Source organism: Myxocyprinus asiaticus, chromosome 20 (genome assembly GCF_019703515.2).
Source record: "Myxocyprinus asiaticus isolate MX2 ecotype Aquarium Trade chromosome 20, UBuf_Myxa_2, whole genome shotgun sequence".
NCBI classification, from domain to species: domain Eukaryota; kingdom Metazoa; phylum Chordata; class Actinopteri; order Cypriniformes; family Catostomidae; genus Myxocyprinus; species Myxocyprinus asiaticus.
The window spans coordinates 3,350,467-3,370,855 of NC_059363.1; the positions used below are offsets into that span (position 1 = coordinate 3,350,467).

Here is a 20,389-nt window from a genome sequence, read left to right on the forward strand (position 1 = left end):
TAATTGCATAATTTATGAGTTACCATTAATTTCTAATATGCATAACAAACCAGTGATATCATAATAATAATATTTCATTTCATTTTCTAACAAGCAGGTAAAATTTCCTCTATATTTGCACCTATATAGACATACCAATATTATGACAATTATGTAAATATTTGATCATAGTAATTCATACAATAACATCTTTAATATTATAACATTTATGAAATTATGATGATATTTGATTGAATTTTATTGTTAAGGAATAATGCTAACATAATTTCCCCCATAAACACATAACAATATTTTTATATAAAAATATATATATATATATATATATATATATATATATATATATATATATATATATATATATATATATATATACATACTGTATATATAATGTACAGGTAAATATAATTTATATCAATTAATTTGTAATTTTATAATAAAAAAATATTATTTAAATAATGATTTTTTTTATTTTTTATTTAGCAACTAAATTGCAAAAAGGACAAGCATAACTTGTTAATATTGTTAAATAACAGTGCCCTCCATATGTGCAGTGCAACGTTTGTCATGGTCATCATCACTGTATTCTACTGTATTTGTGTATTTCTCTGCCAAACTATCAACAGCTCGTTTTTGGACAGCTAAGAGTTAAATCCGTTTGTCACAGATGGCCACACAGTATAATCCTCTTTGAGACGAATACCACTTGCTCTCCTCCTCCTCTCTGGATGAAGGTCTACCTGTGATAATTAGCCTTATGGAATGAATGACTGTGGAGAGACAGTATGCAGCTGTGGCATGAGTGTGGGTGGCAGTGACATTCGGCACAGGAGGGTACGCCGTGATTTCAAACACTCTGCTCATTTCACCCTTGCCTGCGTATGCCAGAGAATAGAGGCTTGCTCATTGTAACCGTACCTGCTGAATTCTCTAACTGGCTCACTGCATGAGAATTGGCAAAGTTTGGAGGTTTGGTGCTGAAGGATTTGACAACTGAGGAGAATGAGTCTGTGCCCACAAGGTAAGCCAATGAGATGAGAAATGCGGTGTGTGGAATTAGGACAGAGAATCAAGATGGCTCTCGTCAAGGGCGTAGATTTGGATTGAACATTGGGGGGGTTGCAGTGTGAAGCATTTACATGTTTCCAATGATCATGGTGGGGGCCTGTTAGTGCAGCTGCCTTTGTCTCTAGTGATGTGAAGCATTCTTATTATGTAACGATTTTGCTGTTGTTTTCATTTCAAAATTCTCTTGCCTTACTTGAAAAATAGAACATTATCAAGATTATAGTTCTTTTACATGTAAAGTGATTAATAGCTAGCAGCAGACTGGTACATTATTGCTGTTATTTCTCTTTTGGTTATTATAGACCTATCAATGAGTAGTTGGTGCATAACGTGTCATTTTTAATCAACACCAAGATTTTAGGTTAAAATCTATATGAATGCTTAAAGGTAAGTGTGTATCTGGTTGCTGTTTCAAGTTTTCCACTCTACATAATATTATGCCTTCACGTGTTCTCCCAAATAAGCTGACTCTACTAACTTGATTGAGTAAACTTGTTCCCTCAATTGAATTAAGCAACCTAGTCTCAAAGAATGAATGTTACTTCAGATACATTTTTGCAAACTCTCTTTTACGTGCCGCGTTCTGCAGTTTTTCAGGTGAAATGAACACTAGAGGCGCTACAACAACTGAGCGTTGTATTCACTTTCAACAAATCACGAGTACAACGGCTGATTATGACTTTACAAACATAGTTTTCGCCCTGTTACTCACACACTGCTACGTTATGATATAGAAACACTTTTACTATAACTAATCATTTGAAAAAACAATACATTTAAACTCAACTACATTTACACACTTATTCCAGCATGATTAGCTTCTGCGGAAGCTTACCTGATGGTGTTGGACTTTGAACTCTGAAGTACGCGGTTTGACACCAATCAAGCTCGCAAGCTAACATGTGAGACGAAAGTGTGAAAGAAGCAACACAAAATCATGCGATTGCTTCAGAAAATGTGCTTTTCACATCGCATTTTCTTTTAGGACACTATCGGTTAGGTTTAGGTGTTGGTTTAGGGTAAGGATGTCTGTTTTGTGTATACCTCTCATTTGATTAGATCACTATCGATTAGATTAGATTAAAGTTTTAGTTTAGGGAGGTACATTTTACTCATTAAGACTTCCATCTCATATTCATCCTAAAAACCTCGTCTGATTACAACACCATTTCACTCGCTTTTGGCGCCCCACACTGGACCAGCCTGGAATTAATTAATGGTGTCTCCAAAAATTGTGTAATTCAGTTCACGTAACTTGGTGTTCCTATAAAGTGAACGTAACTATTTAAGTTAAGGTAACTAGAAGTAAACTTAAAGGAATATTCCAGGTTCAATGCAAGTTCAGTCGACAGCATTTGTGGCATAATACTGATTACCTCAAAAATTAATTTTGACTTGCCCCAGCTTTTCTATATAAAAAAGGCAAAAGCAAAAATCTTGGTTACAGTGAGACACTTACAATGGAAGTGAATGGGGCCACGTTTTTGAGGTTTTAAAATCAGAAATGTGAAGCTTATAATTTCTTTAAAGCACTTACAATAATTATTCTGTTAACATTTGTGTATAATTTGAGCCGTTACAGGCGTCATTTTTGCTGGATTACAGGACAAACGGTGTTATGTTGTCATGGCGACAAAGTTGTAATATTGGACATAACTTTACACTCGACTAGAATGTGATTTAATCACACTAAAATCATGTTAACATGAATACTGTTTACATCTTGTGGCTATACTTTTGAAACGGCGAGTGTTTTAACATTTACAGATTCGCCCCCATTGACTTCCATTGTAAATGCCTCACTGTAACACAGATTTTTGCTTTTTTTTAAAGAAAAGAAGGGGCAAGTCAAAATTATTTTGTGGTTATCAACATTATGCAACAAATGCATCAATATGGAAATAATGTTAGACCATTTTGAAGTTGGCTTACTACAGCAGGCTTAGTTTTCATTATCTTGATGCATTTTCTTTTATTTATTTTTTAGCTTATACCTGGCAACATTGATGTGTTTCACCTCCCTCTTCTCAACATATTTCAGGAGTTATTAATGTTTCTGCTTCAGTGTCAGTAGTCTGACAGTGCTGCATCGCATGTTACTCCCAATAGACGGCCAAATCCTCAGTTACTAATTGCACAAATCATGTGTAGCACTCTCAACTGGTAACTAAACCTCACATTTTCACATTTTTTAATAAGTGCCATAATATGTACACCACCGAGAGTCATTTAGTGATTAAATGGTTCTAATTAAAAACCAATGTATTTGTTGGGTAGATTACGTGTATTAAAATCTGAATCCATATAAGAAATTTGAGACAGTATCTGCTCATTCTTGTATGCTATCATGCTGTATTACAAAAAAGGCATACTTTAATTAGCTTGTGCATGCCCTGTGACCTAAGCATTGCTAACGCCGTGTGCTACCACTTGAGATGTAGAAACACATAGAAAAAGTATAGACTGTTAGAGTTAACTTGAACTACACAGCACTTAAAATATAACAGGAGACACAAGTGTATGTTCCTTTAGTATGCAGGTAATAGTGGGTCACTTAAGACTACAGGGGACGTGCTTGTCTTTGCTTGAGATTACAGTAAGCCAGTGCTTTGGCGATACTAAAGTGAGCAACAGTCGCTGACAGTCAGTAACACTATGTGGCAAACTCGACATCTTCGTTTTAAATCAGTAGAATGCCACAGTAATTAGTAGTGTTTTCTAATGCAATCACATTACTATTGCTCATACTTTGGGTAAAGTTAGGGATTTGAACAGACTCCTAATCATAAGTATTAAACTTTGTCACATAACTCATTCTGCATCATTTGGACTACAGACATGAATGATACCTCAAATCATTCAGCTTGTAGAGGAGAGATGTGCTATTACTTTTCTAAACAGTCACACTTAACGTTTTTCTTTTTCTTTTTTTTTTTTTTTACTGGCAGGTGATAAAATGGGTAAAAAAATACCACAGATTTACACTGAATGAGGGACCTGAGGGGTGGTTCATTTTATCTTGGGCCAGTAACCACCTAGCAACCATCCAGAGCACCCTAACAACACATTAGCAACCACACAGCAATGCTCAGTTTGTTTTATGTTAAAGAGATAGTTCACCCAAAAATAGAATAATTTACTCACCCTCATGTTGTTTAAACCTGTTTGACGTGCATGGAACACAAAAAGACGTTTAGCCGAATGTTAGCCTCAGTCATCATTCTTTTTCATTGCATCTTTTTTCCCACACATACAATTAAATGTGAATGGTGACTGAGGCTGTCATTCTGCCTATCATATCCTTTTGTGTTCCATGGAAGAACTGAAAGTTGAGAGCAGAAATGCTTTTCATCTATACAGTATACCAATGTTTAACTGACATGTTTGTATAATATACACAAGTACAGCCAACAATTGGGCTTCAAAAAGCAGACATCTCATAGCTTTGTTCTGCTCGTCTCTGTTTATGCAATCATGGTCTCGCTGTCATGTGTCTGACGCTCCTCTAGAGTTCAGTGAAATCGCAAGATGATTAAAGAAGCTTTGCGTTCTATCCTTAGCAGCCGAAGGATCTGATTAGTGGCAGACCATTTGTGGGAGGGCGTTTGAGCTCTCTTAGTTTCTAAGTGCTTGACGAATGCTTGGATGCTACCTGGAACTTTGCTCTTGATAGCCTATTTATATTTTTTTATTAGTATTATATCTGATGTTTTTTTAATTTTTTTTTAGCATCAGATAGGATCATGTATTCTATAAATGTGAGTATATTCTCTGTATTTTATTTATGTCTACTATATTTTTATATTAAGTTGGGCTAGTGAGATAATGGTGTTTTTAATCATCCATTAGATAAAGTCTAATGAGTTATTATTGAGGTCTGGACAGCGAAAACATGTAAACATTATATGGCAGGTCTGTGTGGGTCAATTATGCCCATTTGATTTAAAGTAGAATATGTCTACAGTACATAGAAATATAGAATATATCGTTTTATTCATTTTGGACTGTCATAAAATAATAATGTTTAACAGTTTCCACTAGATGCAGTTTTATTTTTCATTATACTCTATCGATCTAAGCAATCTGATTGAAGATTTAACTGTTGCCAATGAAACTGTCATTCGCCACAATGAATTCATGCACACGTATTGCTGAAAAATAATGTTGTTTAACCTCTTCAAACGTTGGATTAAAGTGCCTATTAAGGATTAAGAAGGAAATGCAATTTAAAGCAGTCTGTAACTGTTCCCCAAAGAGAATCAGATTAACCTCTGGACTGGGGCGTAGTCTCAGTGTTGCCTAACATATTAAAACATACTACAGTATACCGTAGTATTAGAACATTTAAATATAAGTTTGAAATGATTGAAAAGGCCTCTTGGCAAAACAGGTTTGCATTGCAATAGCTGAACTTATGACCTTATGTCTATGCTTAGAAAAAGCTGTCTTTTGTGGCACTACCTTAATTGTACTACTGTGGAATCCTTTGAAGTACTTCGCGTGCTATATAAATTCCAGTGTTTTTTTATTTAATTTATTTTTTACCTTCAGTATCAATATAATTAGTTGACTTTCCAAAAGTTTCTATGCAATCTCACTGATGCATAGGGAAAATTATAGAGCACAACAGTCTGGTTCCGGAAGTAAAAGTGCCATTCATTAAAGACGTTAAGTACCTTTGTCTCTTTGTCTCTTTGTCTCTTTGTCTGATTTCCAACACTTTTTCACTTAAAAAAAAAAAAAGAAAGAAAAAGGTGAACGGGCACTTTTGCACACTAGTGAGATTTTCATTTTCCTTCAAATGGATTTGAATTTAAAATCTGTGTTTTTGAGTAATCTAGTTGCAGATGACGTCATTCACATTTCCAAACTCTCCTTTACAGATTGAATTGATGAGGAGGAGAGATGCAGAGAGCGACCACAGGCTCCTTCGACGTCGATCCCCAGTTTAAAGATGAACTTCATCATTTTCCACATCCTCCATCATCCTCATTCTCCTCCAGAGTGACTGGGGCAGCACCAGCCAAAAGAATCACCTTCTACAAGAGCGGCGACGCCAAGTTCAAAGGCGTCAAGATGGCCATCCACAAACGCAGCTTCAAATGCTTTGATGCCTTACTGGATGACCTTTCCCAAAAGGTTCCTCTCCCTTTTGGTGTCCGTACCATCACGACCCCCAGGGGCACCCACAGCATTAAACATTTAGAGCAGTTGGAGGATGGGGGCTGTTACCTGTGCTCCGATCGCCGCTATGTGAAGCCAATCAACATGGAAGCTGCAGGGAAGAGGCCAGCGGTCTGGCAGCACCACAGCCATCATCATAAATCCCACAGGAAGCCCTCCAGACCCGAAGAAGCCCCCTTGGGACACCAGCACTACCATCGACACCCAAAGAGGATCCTACTAGTGAAAAACAATGACCCTGCTGTGAGAAGGTCCATCATTTTGAGTAGGAGAACCACTCGAAGCCTTCGTGTCTTCATGGAGGAGATTTCCGAGCTCATGCAGTGTCATGTTAAGAAGCTCTATACGCTGGAGGGACGTAAGGTCAGAGATTTCTTTTCTTCAGCCATTCTTAAATTATCCGGGTCAAGTATTTCAGGAGTCAAGGGTCAGGTCAGGACATAACTGCAGGCCCATGGCAAATTGATGTCAGTCATATAACTAACGTTATAATGGCAAAAGTTCACGTTAGGCAAATTGTAAGCTTCACCATTCACTTGCATTGTAGATAAAAAAAGATGCAATGAATGTGAATGGTGACTAAAACTAATATTCTGCATAAACAATCCCTTTAAGGCAAGTCAGGTCACTCGTAGACCATATTGGTAATGCCAGGGTCAGTTATTTCCAGTCATTCAAGTGTAACGTGAACCAGCTGGTACGTGATAGCTGTGTGGCATGTGTAAACCTCACTCCCCTGGCCTCAAGAGGCACACTAGCAACAAACGCTAGAGGCTGTAGCCTTTAGCCTCCTCATTAGCGCACCCGCCTCCCATGCCGGCTGACGCCGGTTCGAATCTCGCTCAGAGCGGGTCGAGCAGGACTGGTTACACAAGTTTAGCTCCAATCTATTTGGGAAAAGACCAAAATCTCCAAAGCTTTTGATTGTAGTTCAAGAACATATTTCAAATCAGGAATAAAATTTGACAGCAATGGTATCGTAGCTTGTTATGCTCAAATCAAGCTATATATATATATATATATATATATATATATATATATATATATATATATATATATATATTCACATTCTAGAGTAAACAAACTCTGTCCAAAAAAAAGATTGGCGCTTTAAACGAGAACGTGTATGCGCATTAGCTAACACAGCCAGGAAAATTTTGTTTTTTAGCGAAATATGAGGTAAAGAAGCACAATTTATTATTCCATTGTTGTCAGATTTTATTGCTGATTTGAAATATGTTTTTTGATCGTAATCTTGACCAACCGTTTTTGAGATTTCTGTGTTTCCCCATTCAAGTAGATAGGAGCTGCACTGTCATGACTGGAAATTGCCTCCCGAGAGCATTCCAAAGATGGCCGACAGTGGACTGACTTGCTAGAAAGACTTTGGCCTGAGTTTATTTTAATCAACTGTTAATGTTAGTCAAGTGTCCCATGCTTTACTTGTGTTGACCATGTGACCTTTTTTAGGATGTTGCCTAAAAAGGTAGCTGCCTGTGTAGACAGTAGACAATGATGCAGCTCACTAGCTTTGGAACAGAACCAGTAAGTATTTATCTCTGAGTGGATCTGACTCATTTAATGTATCTTATCTCTTTTTTTAATTATTTTTTACTCTCCATAGATTGACAGTATTCAGTGTTTGATGCAGTGCCCAAGTGTTTTGGTGTGTGTAGGTCGAGAACCCTTCAGGCCTCTGCTCACGGAGAGCACGAAGAAGCTCTCAGAAGAAAGACTACCAGGAATGGGCACAAGATCTCAGTCCAGCATCTGCAGTGAAGGCCATGAGAGCAAAAAGAATGGTAAATATTTTCTCTCATTGTGTGCACAGTCCAGTTTAACAACAGTTTACATTTGTTTGTTCTCAGTGAATCATTATAGTAATTAATTCTGTCAACCCATGTGTCTCTAATAATATACTAAAGGCTAAACAAGCATCCAATGCTTCAATGAAGTTAGTGCATTATCAGCTTGCATAAAAAACACTTGTGGAACAAGAGCCTGTTTCACATTTGTTCGTAATAGCAATGTTTGGATGTTGATGGTGAAAAGATGTTATTATCTTTTTAGTGAAGTAATTTGAAATTTTTTTAAAAAGCTGTTCATTTTATAGCCCTAAATCCCATAAAAATGCCACGGGTTCCCTCAGGAAATTCTAATGGGTTTTTGGAATTTATAATTAAAAAAAGATCTGTGGTTAATATTGCTTGAAGAGACTTTCATGTTTTGTTCTACAACATAAATTACAACAGTTGTCAACTTAATTACACACGATTCGTCAAGCAAATGTGAATTTACACGCTTGAGGAATGACGTGTAATTATAAGGACAACCTTTGTAGTCCCTATATAGACACTTATTAGTAACATCATTTCAAGTTCTCATTTGATATGTTATGACTGTGTGTAATTTATGTTGTCGAAAAAAAATGGTGAAGTCTCTTCAAGTAATGTCATCCACAGACCTTATTTTATTCATAGGCTATATCTATTTAGCCTTCTAAGTTGGCAAACAAATTGACGTTATGAGTGAACTGCTCTATTTTGCTGGAAAAAAACCTTCCCGCAACTAATTTTATTACTTTCTTTTTACAGTAAACTTTGGCCTGGAGACAAAGAAAAGCATCATACATCCAAGATCAGACTCCAGTAACAGATCAACAAGATTCTCCCTTTCTTCAGAAAAGTCTTATCAGAATGGATTATGCGTGACGCCAGAACAATCTGGTTGTGTCAGCGCCTATCCTTTCGTTAAAGAACTCGTAGTGAATGATGACATTGAGAAGAGGGTTCTTGTAAACAAAGATGGCAGCCTGTCTGTCGAGATGAAAGTTCGCTTTCGCCTCTTTAATGATGAGACTCTCCAGTGGTCTACTGAGATAAAAAAGTCATCAACAAAACTCTACGATAGTGGCTCTGTGAAAGACGGCGAGCCGCATTATCTTCAAGCTAAAGCTAAATATTCAGACCCAGACTCCATTTCTCCATCTGAGACAGAGGAAGCATTTGTGACAAAGTTACATCAGAAGCATGTTGAGGAATCACATAGTCAAAATTGTTGCAACCACTACCAAGAGTATGACATTTGGAAAAACCCCATGCACAAAGACCAGGCAGCCTGCAAGTCGCTAAGTTCAAGTGGATCATCTCGTGAAATTGTACACAAAAAGTCATCTGTGGACAGCATGCAAACAATTTCTCACACCAGTGAGGAATACACTGAGCATATGTTGGAAAAGGCCTCGTGCTTTAAGCAGACTATGGCGGAAGGAGACACCAGAGTGGAATACTGTGCAATAAGTCGCTGTTGCAGTCGAAGTGAAGTATCAACCTCTGCCGTTAACTCAAAGAGCAGTCCTGCTAAAAGTAAATGTTCTCATACAGACATCAGGGAACCTAATGCTGGAAAATCTCCAAAGCCACACCAAGAGGCCACTAAGGTAATGGAAGAGCGGCCAATTTCTGTTGTCAGCAGCTCGTCCAAAGTGTTTGAGTCTTTTAAGGAAGATCGAGATGACGATTACGATGACCTGCTATCAAGCATCTCCAGAGCATCACATTGGTCTCAGAGTGACCATCTTGAGCATGATGATCAATTCAAATGTATCCATTGTTGTGGCTGTCAGGCCTCTCAAAGATCTTATTTATCCCCCAGACCTCCAAGTAAAGGATCAAGTGGTGTCGTTCACTCATTGAAGCTCAAAAAGTATAATAACTCTTTCACAGCACCAGTAGATGGTGACGGACTAGTGAATCATACAGAGAGGGCAAAGAGTATGACATCTATAGCTTCAAAAGTGTCATCCAGATACCATGAATGCCATTGTGGAGCCAAAACCCCAAGTTCAGTTCCATCTGGACATAGCCAAGCATCTTTAAAATCCAGAGGCCAAACAAACATCCCTGGATCCAATGCTCCAGATGCTCTGGAGATATGCAAGGATGAAAAAGAGCAAGTCAACAGATCTCAAAGTGCCATGTCAGGAAATTCAGGACTCTCTAGAAGATCTGGCAAGTCTGGTGTATGTTCTCATTGTGGTGAATGTAAAAGATTGTCTGGTAATCTAGAGAGGACAGATGCACTTGTAGCTGAGAAGAAAGTTGGTTCCATATTGTCGAACAAATCTGAAAAATTAGTTTCACATGCTCATAAAAACTGTGAACCTGTTAATAATAATACATCAGAAGAGGAAACCAAAGAGGAACACTCTGAATCTGCACTCTCTAAAACTTCAAATGCCTCTGCTACTTCAAAAAAATCAAACAACTCTGCTCATGAAAGGTCTTCCATTGGGAAATCTGAACATAATGAAGTAGAAATTGCGAACAAAGAACGATCCAAAAGTGCCATGTCAATTGCTTCTACAAAGTCAACCAAGTCAGAACCAGACTGTATTGTTTCAGAAAGAGAACCAACACCCACGTCAAGTCTGTCGGAAAGAGGTAAGGCTGAGAAACAAAGCCAAGCAAGAGCAGTCAGCCCAATATCTGCAAATATATCAGCTGCATTTAGGATTTCACACAAACCAAATCCTGCCCATTCAGAGCGAGCTAGAACACTTAGATCTTGTAGTTCAGATGATTTAGAGGAAGTGCCATCAAAGCTAGTTAATTCTCAAGATGATGAACCAGAAAGTGCACCTACTCAAAAATATGCTACGTCAGAGAATCATTGTGGAAAAGACAAAGAGTTAACTCGAGAAGTCAGATCAGCTAGTGCCATGTCCAATAAATCAAACCCATCCTCTAAACATTCATCCCATGCATCAAAAGAAACAAAGAGATCTGTCAAATGTTGTTGCATGTTATTAGAGACAAGCACCACCCAAGAGTCCAGCGCTTCCAAAGTTCAATGTGAGCAGGAAAATGAGGTAAACGCAAAAGAAAGATTAGTCAGTTCAGAATCCATCTGCTCCAAAACATCTATAAATTCAGATGTATCTTCAAAACATTCATCCATGCCAAAAAATGACAAAGTTTCTGTTGCAGAGTCAAACACTTCTAGTAGGCCTTGTAGGTCTCACAAATCAAGCCAAAGCATACCCGAAACCACAGTTACCTCAGTACCAAATGCTGAAAAACAGTGTGATGATTCAACTCAAGAAATTTTGGAGTCAAAGAGAGCCACCAATACAATGTCTAAGGTCTCTGAAGTTTCAGGAAAGGCCTGCTCTGAAAGATCTATCAAATCAGGTTCAAACACCACAGAAGAGGAGAATGGCAAAGACATGACAATGAATGCCTTAACTGTGACCTCTCCATTGCCTAGGTCACAGAGGTCTCCATCTCCAAGCAGACCGAAGCCAACCCACATCACTGAAGTTAAGGAGACTACTAGTAGAGCTCCTAGCGAGTTGTCGGTAAACTCTAACGTATCAAGTAAATGTTGCTGTCACAGTAGTAATTTTAATGATTTAAAGCCTAAGACCCAAAGAGAGGATGTCAATGATGAATCTGAGGAGAGAGTTGCAAGCAGCTTGTCAGGAAAGTCAAAACTGTCAGCTAAATCCCATATGAACATAATTAAGTCTTCGTGTAACCAGTTAGATGAACTTTTAAGCCCAACATCAACAGCATCTGTCTCTCTTGGACTTGGTGAAGAACTAAAGTGTGATGACTTTGATGAACGATCAACCAGTGGCATGTCAGCAACCACAGAAGACAGTGGACATAAGATGGAGATTGTAAATTGTGTGGATGTTGAGGAAAGATCAAAGATGGCAGCATCTGTGAACTCTGCAAATTCAGAATCAAAATTGCAAAAGTCTCATCACAGTAATTGCAAAACTCCTGTGCAAGCTCTCTCGCCTGTCTCAGCCAAAAGTGTAATATCAGCAGAATTTAAGAAGAGAAAGTCAGGAAGTGGGTTAAATGAAAACAATATCAGAGTGCCCTCCGCTTTGTCAGTGTCATCTTCACGCAGTAAGTCACCCTCCAGAGTTTTACAGGGAAGTGCTAAAAATACAGCAGCAAAAGGAAGTGAGAGATCTTGTGAAGCTGTCAATGACACCAGTCAAGCAGAAATGACTGAAATGGACAATGCATCCAACAAAATGTCTGGGACATCTTCAAAACATGAGCAAAGTGAAAGAGCCTCTGGAAAAGCTACGGAAGTAAATAAATCTTCAAAGGCCTCTAAACATTCAGTAAGGTCCAAAAATGACCGAATTACCTGCAAGAATGAAAGAAGATCTAAATGTTCTTCACAATGTTTGGAAATAAACGGCCTCAATATAAAATGTGATTCAGACAATGATGGTGGCAATGTTAAGTCTCTTCAAACATCCAAACCAGACACGATATCTGTGAAAAAAGTCACTTCCAGGCCAAATTCAGTGGTGTTATCTGATATTTCTCAGAATTGTCAAATTTACAACAAAAATAAAGAATCCGTTATAAATCCTGGCTCATCGAGTGAGAGTGCTTTATCACAAGCCCTTTCAGCCGCAGATCTGTTAAGAGAGATTGTTGGCAATGTAAGACCCGTCAGTAGAGAATCAAAGTCAATTACCTCTAGCAAAAATGTTGGCAAGGTCGAGAAGATGAATGACAATGAAAGTGAAAAAAGCAGCCAGTACAAACACAGGAAAGTCAGCAAATCATCAGAGCGCAACAAAGAGGAATATTTTTCAGAATTGATGCCATCATGCTTACCAAACGCTTCCCCTACAGAAGTTGTGAATGACTGGCTCAGGAACATTCCCACTGATGGCCCTGTTTATGAAATGGATGTCGAACTCACTGAAAGTATTACTCAGACTCCAGGTGATGAGGAGACTTCTCAACCGGACAAAAGAGAGCCACCAGAAAACATAATAGAGGTTGAAGAACCTCACGAAGAGAATCAGGAGAAGAACAATGTCAGTTGTGTTGAGAAACAGGTGTGTGAAGAAGGACCACAAATTGAAACAAGCAAAATGGATCCCAATCCCCAAACACTGACTAAAAAAGAGGATTTACAAAAGCTGTGCCATTCTTCTGTTCAGGTGATGAAGGTTTTACTGAGTCCAAATCTAGGCAGATGTAATAGTTTACCTGAGGTCTCAGCTGTGTATGGCAGAAAATTAAGCCAGTCAGCCCAGGGGCTACTTGATTGCCTTGCAAATTTACGATTGATTGACTCAGACCCTAAAAATGAGAAACATCCCAAATATAATGAAGTCATGATGATCCTACAATCGCTATGGCTCCAAGAGCCCTCTGAGAATAAACAGGACATAAAAGAACATCCATCAGCAGAAGATGAATTTAACCCGCGGTCTTCATCTGGAGTAGATGTTAGCAGTTGCTCCACTGGTTCTGTTAAGGGCAGCGTTGGTGGTATAATAGAAAAATCAGAGACCGTACAAGGTAAAATACCACCAATTGCTGAACAGGAGGCCTCACTTCAAGATAAAGATGAAGTTGTGATGGATGAAGATGAGGAAAAGCCAACAACTGCCTCATGTGAAGGTTTAGATCCATCGAATGTTGTCTCCGAACTGGTAACTCCAGACATTGCAGAGCGAGTCCAAGTGAGTCCAGAGAATACAGAAATGGATGATGATAACCAAGAAAAAACTGTTTTAACTCCAGTCACCAAAGAAGATTCTCAAAACACAGAGAATAAGAATGAATCAGATCAAACGCCGCTGACATCCTTTAACAAGAGCTCTGGGAAAGAGAGTTCAATTAAATCTCTGGAAAATACAAGTTCAGGAACGCCTCCATCTGTTCAAAGAGCTTCACTCACTAAAAGAGTTTCACAAGACCCAGATCCCATTTGGGTTTTGAGTTTATTAAAAAAGCTAGAAAAGCAATTCATGTTGCATTACACAGATGCCATGGCGGAGTTCAAAGTCTGGTGGGATTTGGATGACAACGAGATGCTCAATATGATGATCACAGAACTAAAAGAGGAGGTACACAAACGGATTCAGTCAAGTATTAACCGAGAACTGCAAAAAATCCAAAGTCGAGCTGGTAGAGGACCAAGACCTCCAAAAAATGCTCTTTCAAGAGAATCCACTGTCCAGACTGAACAGAGGCGCAAACGTCTTCGGGTTATGCGCAATAAATCCATCTCTCTGTCAAGGAGTGATGAAAATTACACTGCATCTGGCACTGATTATAGTGAAGATGAGTATTGCCCGTGTGATGCATGCATGAAGAAGAAAATGGCATCGAGAGCAGCCCAGCGAACTCAAGCTTTGAGTTTGGCTCCTATTTTGAGGGAATTTGATCTGCGGAATATACTTCAAATGAAAAAAAATCCAGCTAAACCTCCAGAACGTAAGATGGAAGAACAAAGCACTGCCAACACAGGTAATACAGAAGAAAACAACCTAGAAGTGCTTCACGAAGAGCTAGAGGAAGTGAATGATAAAAGAGGCCATGACAATGAGGCTGAAGAAGGTGACTTTGAGGAAGAGGCTGATAAAAAAGAGGCAGAAGATCATGAAAACGTCCAAGATGTATCTGTAGACCATAAGACAAAAGATGAAGTAGAAACAAATGACAAAAGAGAGTCCGGTGATGAGGATGATGGTGAAGAAGGGGAAGGAGAGAGAGTCAAAGAAGAGGAGGAGAACAGAGATGTAGAATTTGAGGAAAAAGAAGAAATAGTGGTAGATGGAAAGGCAGACACTGACGAGGAAGAGTTAGGAGAAGCAGAACATGGTGAAACAGTTGAGAAAGAGGCTGAAAAAGAAGGAAATGCAACAGAAGAGAATGGTGTGGAGAAAGATGGTCCTGAGGGAGACATTGCAGAAGTTGGAGATGCAGAAAACAGTAATACAGCTGAGGACGAGGACAAATTAGAGAACACAGAAACTATAATAACTGGAGAGGAAACGGAATCAGGTGAGGAAGGAAAAGCTCCAGAGGATGCAGAAGTAGAAGAAACTGAGACTGGGGAAGAAGTTAATGTTGAGAGATCAGACGAAGACCAACCTACAGCAGATGGAGGTCAATCTCAGTTTGATAAAGATGAATCTTCTGAAGGTGAAAAATCTGATCAAAATGAACCACCAAATGAGGAATCAACCAATGAGAAGAATGCAAGTGGGAACCATGCTGGATCTGCAGAGGAGGGAACTGTGGAGGATAGGAAATAATACACTGAAGCGAATGAGGAGCAGCTTGAAGAAAACATCAAGATGTCAAAGGTAAATGTCAAAGAGGAGGTCAGAAGAGATCTAGAAAATGAAATAGTCAAACAGGAAGATTTTTTGGAGGACTTTAAACCTGGCAATCCTGACTCTGAAAAAGACAAACCTGGTGAAACCATTGTTGGTGGTTTTGAGTGCACAATAGCAAAACAGATCACAAGAATGTCAATGGAATCCCAACAAGTATCAATGGGGAATTGCACTGATCATGCAGCACAAGCTAAATTGAAAAATGTGCACAGTTTTATGGAGAGCATTGAAAGTCAAGGAGAAAACATGGTTGTGATTACTAAACAACCTCCATATAAAAACAATAGTGAATCAAATGGGCAAGGAAACCAAAAGGACATTGGCAAAGGGTTCACTGAATGTGAAGTCTCTCCTAAGATAAGGAACAGGGCCAGTAAACAAAAGAAGCCAATGGACAATGATATTATGATGAATGGTGAAGAGTTTTAATATCTTTTTTGATAATCCCTTATTCAATGCACTTTATTTTTGATCAGATGTTTCTTTAGACTGGACTCCAATGTTTGAAATGGTCAGTCTGACTTTAACATCTCAGAGTTACCACTGAATCAAAATATCTAAAGACAAATTATATCTCAGAGTTGCATATTGTAAAATTCTGTATATGTTTATGGTATACAGTAGGTATTATTTTATTGACACACACACTAAGGCAACACAAATATTGCACTTTTATCAACAAATGAAACATTTTAATGTATATGGATTCCCAAGCAAAGGCACTGAACTAATTGGAAATGCTGTATATACTAAATTTCGCAGTCCACAGAATAATGTACATTTTACTGATAAACGTTGTATTCTCAGGGTGCTGTCAGTTATTTTACAATTATTATTTACATTCACCCAAACCTCAATCAAGGTTTGTAATTTATACAGTGCATACTGTACATTTAGTTTACTGCTACAAAACACAACTGTAGTTTGAGAGCGAAATATACAGATATGTGTAATAATGAGGTTTCATCCAAATTTGTACTGTATGAGACACGTTCAAATGACTTCAGTACGTTTATTTATTTCTTAAGTCATAAGATGTTCTGATGCTGCTAAGTGGTGCTTTACACCGCATTTTACATCGTAAAACATCTTGCCACGCGTGGTACTTAAAGCATCCTGGCCCAAGATTTGTTGTATGTTGCTATTTTATTGTAACATTTAATAAATGCTCGACTTCATGCATGTTGTTTGTTGTTTTCATAACAGGCTATTACACAGTAAACTAAATAGGGTCTCAACCAGTGGTTGTCTCGTCATCTGACGGGGAAGGAGAATGTCAGAAGTTTCTGGGGGGGCACAAAGAAAAAAAGATCCTTTCGCCAGGTCTCTCTTGGAAAAGAAGTTTTTAATTTTAAGAGATTAACCTGGTTAAATTAAGATTATAATAATAATAATAAGCTGACAACGTGTGGTCATGTAAATGCTTTTAATGATTTTCCTTTTTTGGGGTAGGGTCATAAACGGTTTAAGCATAAACCTATCAAAAAAGGTAGTTTTTTGCACATTGCTCCGATTTCGCATTACATGTAAACACCTTTACCAGCGTTCTTACCAACTAATCCAGTGTGCGCACCTGTTGTGCGCAGGACTATGTTTTGACGTCAAAAGCAGAGAGTATTCCGATAATTTCAAGTTTTATGTAAACACCGTTTTTTTCGTTGTCAGATTTTTGAATAAGCTGATTTTTGCAAAGTATCATCGAATTGGTGTGCATGTAAACACACTCGCTCACCTTAGAAGTTTATGCTAACGTGTGCTATGCAGCAATGCTGAAATTGCAATACATAGTTGTGTTGTGTTATGTGTACTCTGACACATTTCGGGATGAAAGCAGTGACGTAGCAAAGTGTGGGCCTTGGGTTCACCCAAATTAGTCCAGGCCAACCCAGAATACTACAGATTATTCTTTTACTTCAAATATATATTTATAAAATACTCTATTATAAAAAAATGCATAAATTCTGATTTCTGAAAGCGTGAAAGAACTGTTTGAATGCGCCGCCTCTCTGTTGTTAAGGAAAATTTGGTTTTAAAAAATGTGGGTGAAAATTTGGCCCATCCATTTTTATTGAGGCCCACACAAAAGTACTTTCCTGGCTACACCCTTGGTTTAAAGGCAGAAATGTGAAGATTATAATTTTATAAAAGCACTTCCATTAATTCTTCTGTTAAAGCTTATGTATTATTTGAGCTGTAAATTTGTATAAATCCTTTTACGATTTGTTGACATTACGTGTTCATGGCAATGAAGTTGTAAAATTGGCTATAACTTTACACAGACAAGGTTAGTAAGTGATTTTATTACACTAAAATCATGTTAGCACACATATTGTTTACATCTTGTGGCTATACTTTTGAAACAGTAAAATTGGCCCCATTCACTTCCATTGTAAGTGCCTCATTGAAACCCAGATTTTTATTTTTATTTTATTTTTTTTATTTTTTTTAAAGAAACAAGGGATGAGTCCAAATAAATGTGTGTGGTAATCAATATAATGTCACAAATGCTGTCGATAAAACTTACCTTGTATCGAACCCAGAATATTCCTTTAAGCATAAATAATTGCAACTATTCAGCATCCTGAATAGTTATTGCATCATTCTAATCTCATTGCCTTTGCAGTGGGAGTATCTTTAGCAGGGTGAGAGAGGATTGAGGTTAACTTGCATCAGTCATCAATCTAGGACAACTATTAGTTAATGGTGTATAAATGTAATTCAACATTGTGTATAGACAATTACATAAGCCTGCACTTTACAGGATATTTAAACAAAACCCTTCATCTTACATAGCCAAGTTATCTTTGATAAAATTATGAGCTTTTGCTCTTAATTCTCAATATAGTGCCCCTAATATTTTGCTTTGGGAACACTTGCTCAACCACAGGAATATGATTTTGAATCCCAAATTTGTTCTGCGGTCTCAGACTTTTACAGTATATACAGTATGTAAAGCATCTAATTTAGCAACAGTGTCAAACATCTACCAACAAATTCTTATCAGAATTTCACATAAAAGTATTTCACATTCTTGACAGGACAAGTATTTAGAGCTGGTAAAACATTTTAGCAATGTAAATAATATCAAAGTCAGTTCTTAGAAGGAAGAACCTACTTTGAAAAAACTAGCCAGACATTTGAAAGATTACAATGTAGAAAGATACTAGTTCTTTCTACATTAGTTAATGAAGTATACAGCTTAAAATTCCAACATGTATTTGCATAGGCTCTGCTGTCACAAAGGTCAGATGTCATTTCAGCAGTGGGGTCAGGACGGTTATCATTGGTTCATCATGGAGATCAGCGCGTCGGCCATATTAGTTTATGTCAGTCAACAACGTCCTTCTTTCCAGGGAATATTGCATCAGCTTTTTGGGAATTAAGATACTAAATCGCAGCTTTGCAAGCTTTTCTGAAATTTTACACACTTGATAACACTAGTGTTACATTTATGCATTTGGCACTTTTCTCCAAAGCGACTAACGCACTACATTCATGGTCTATATTATTTTTTTGCAGCTTGTGTGGGAATCAAACTCATGCACTACCAGTTGAGCTACTGTACAGGAACTAATCATGTGTTTGAGAGATTTATGTCACAGTCATAACATTTTCACATCACATTTATGTCACAATGTAAATGGCTGAATCTCACTAAACCTGTCAACAATGTGTTTGGGCCATATATCACTCCAAATTAAAGAAAAAATAGAAATTTTATTTTTCTAAAAACAAATGAAGCCTAATTTTAGGACTATTTAGATTTTTTTGCGTTATGACATTATTTTATATAACAATAAAGCACATTATGCAAACAAATGTCATTCTAAAATCCGTAATGCAGAAAAAGAACAATATGTTATTTCAATGATAAAGTATTGATACATCATGATAGTATTTGTGACTAATTTATGCTGATTTAAATAAAAAAAGCACTGTATTACAGTATTTTGCTGTAATACAGTATATGCCATTTAAATTAATATATGCTGTATATTTTAGTAATAATAATAATAGTATATAATTATTTTAATTTTAATAAATTAATGATGTATTGTTGAAATGTAAAAAGTACTGATGCATCATGATATTATTTGTGACTGTAATTTATGCTGATTTAAATGAAAAAGCATAGTATTACTGTATTTGTACTGTAATGCAGTATATATATATTCAATAATATATACTGTATATATTAATAATATATATAGAATTATTTTAATTTTAATAAATAAATACATAAATAAATAATAAATAAATAAATAAATAAATGTATCATTTAAATTATAATGTATATGTTTGTAATTTATGCTGATTTAAATACAATTACAATACATATTTTTTTTTTTTTTTTTTTTTGTAAAAATATTGTACTACAGTAACTGGACTGTAATCCGAAACGCGATTGAAAATCTTGGGGATAACAAAAAATCTTTCAAGTTAAATGTCCAGAAACATTTGAATTTTGGTGAAGAAATGTGCTGAATTGTGTAGGGCTTTACTGGTTGTTTAGATCAGTGTTACTATCAGAAATAATTAATAATTATTTCTGTAGTTATTAATTAATATTTAAATTAATCAATTAAATCTAACTCATTAAAACCTCATATGGGACTCCAGTAAATGTAGTGTGCTACATTTAGGAGCAAGTTTGTTTATTAGCAATAATTAATAATTATCAAAGATAATTATTAATTATTAAAATCAATAGAACATTGATGAGAATCAGTGTTAGTTTTTTTAATCCTTTAAAATCAACAATTATCAAAGATAATCGTTAATTGTTAACATCGATGAAACATTAATTAAAATTAACACTAGCTTATTGATCATTCAAATTCAACAACCAACAAAGATAATTATCAATTATCAAAAATCAACAGAATATTAATAAGGATTAGCATTGACGGGGCACCACCCTGGAATCAGGGACTAATAACCAGATAGTATAACAGTCTCAAT

General features: G+C 36.9%; 1 protein-coding gene across 1 annotated transcript; it reads left to right on the plus strand.

The window, feature by feature from the left end:
- Nucleotides 1-5,970: 5,970 nt before the first annotated feature.
- Nucleotides 5,971-16,593, plus strand: LOC127410774 (uncharacterized). The gene is made up of 3 exons (XM_051645986.1): nt 5,971-6,612; nt 7,874-8,051; nt 8,844-16,593. The coding sequence occupies exons 1-3, from the start codon at nt 5,971-5,973 to the stop codon at nt 15,341-15,343; spliced, it is 7,320 nt and encodes a 2,439-aa protein (XP_051501946.1). The 3' UTR covers nt 15,344-16,593.
- The last annotated feature ends 3,796 nt before the right edge of the window (nt 16,594-20,389 follow it).

Excerpts from the sequence above, each read along its gene's own strand:
- LOC127410774 (XM_051645986.1), top strand. The coding sequence starts at position 5,971 with ATGCAGAGAGCGACCACAGGCTCCTTCGACGTCGATCCCCAGTTTAAA. Across the intron at positions 6,613-7,873 it reads ATACGCTGGAGGGACGTAAG|ATTGACAGTATTCAGTGTTT; the intron begins GTCAGAGATTTC and ends TACTCTCCATAG. Across the intron at positions 8,052-8,843 it reads CCATGAGAGCAAAAAGAATG|TAAACTTTGGCCTGGAGACA; the intron begins GTAAATATTTTC and ends TTCTTTTTACAG.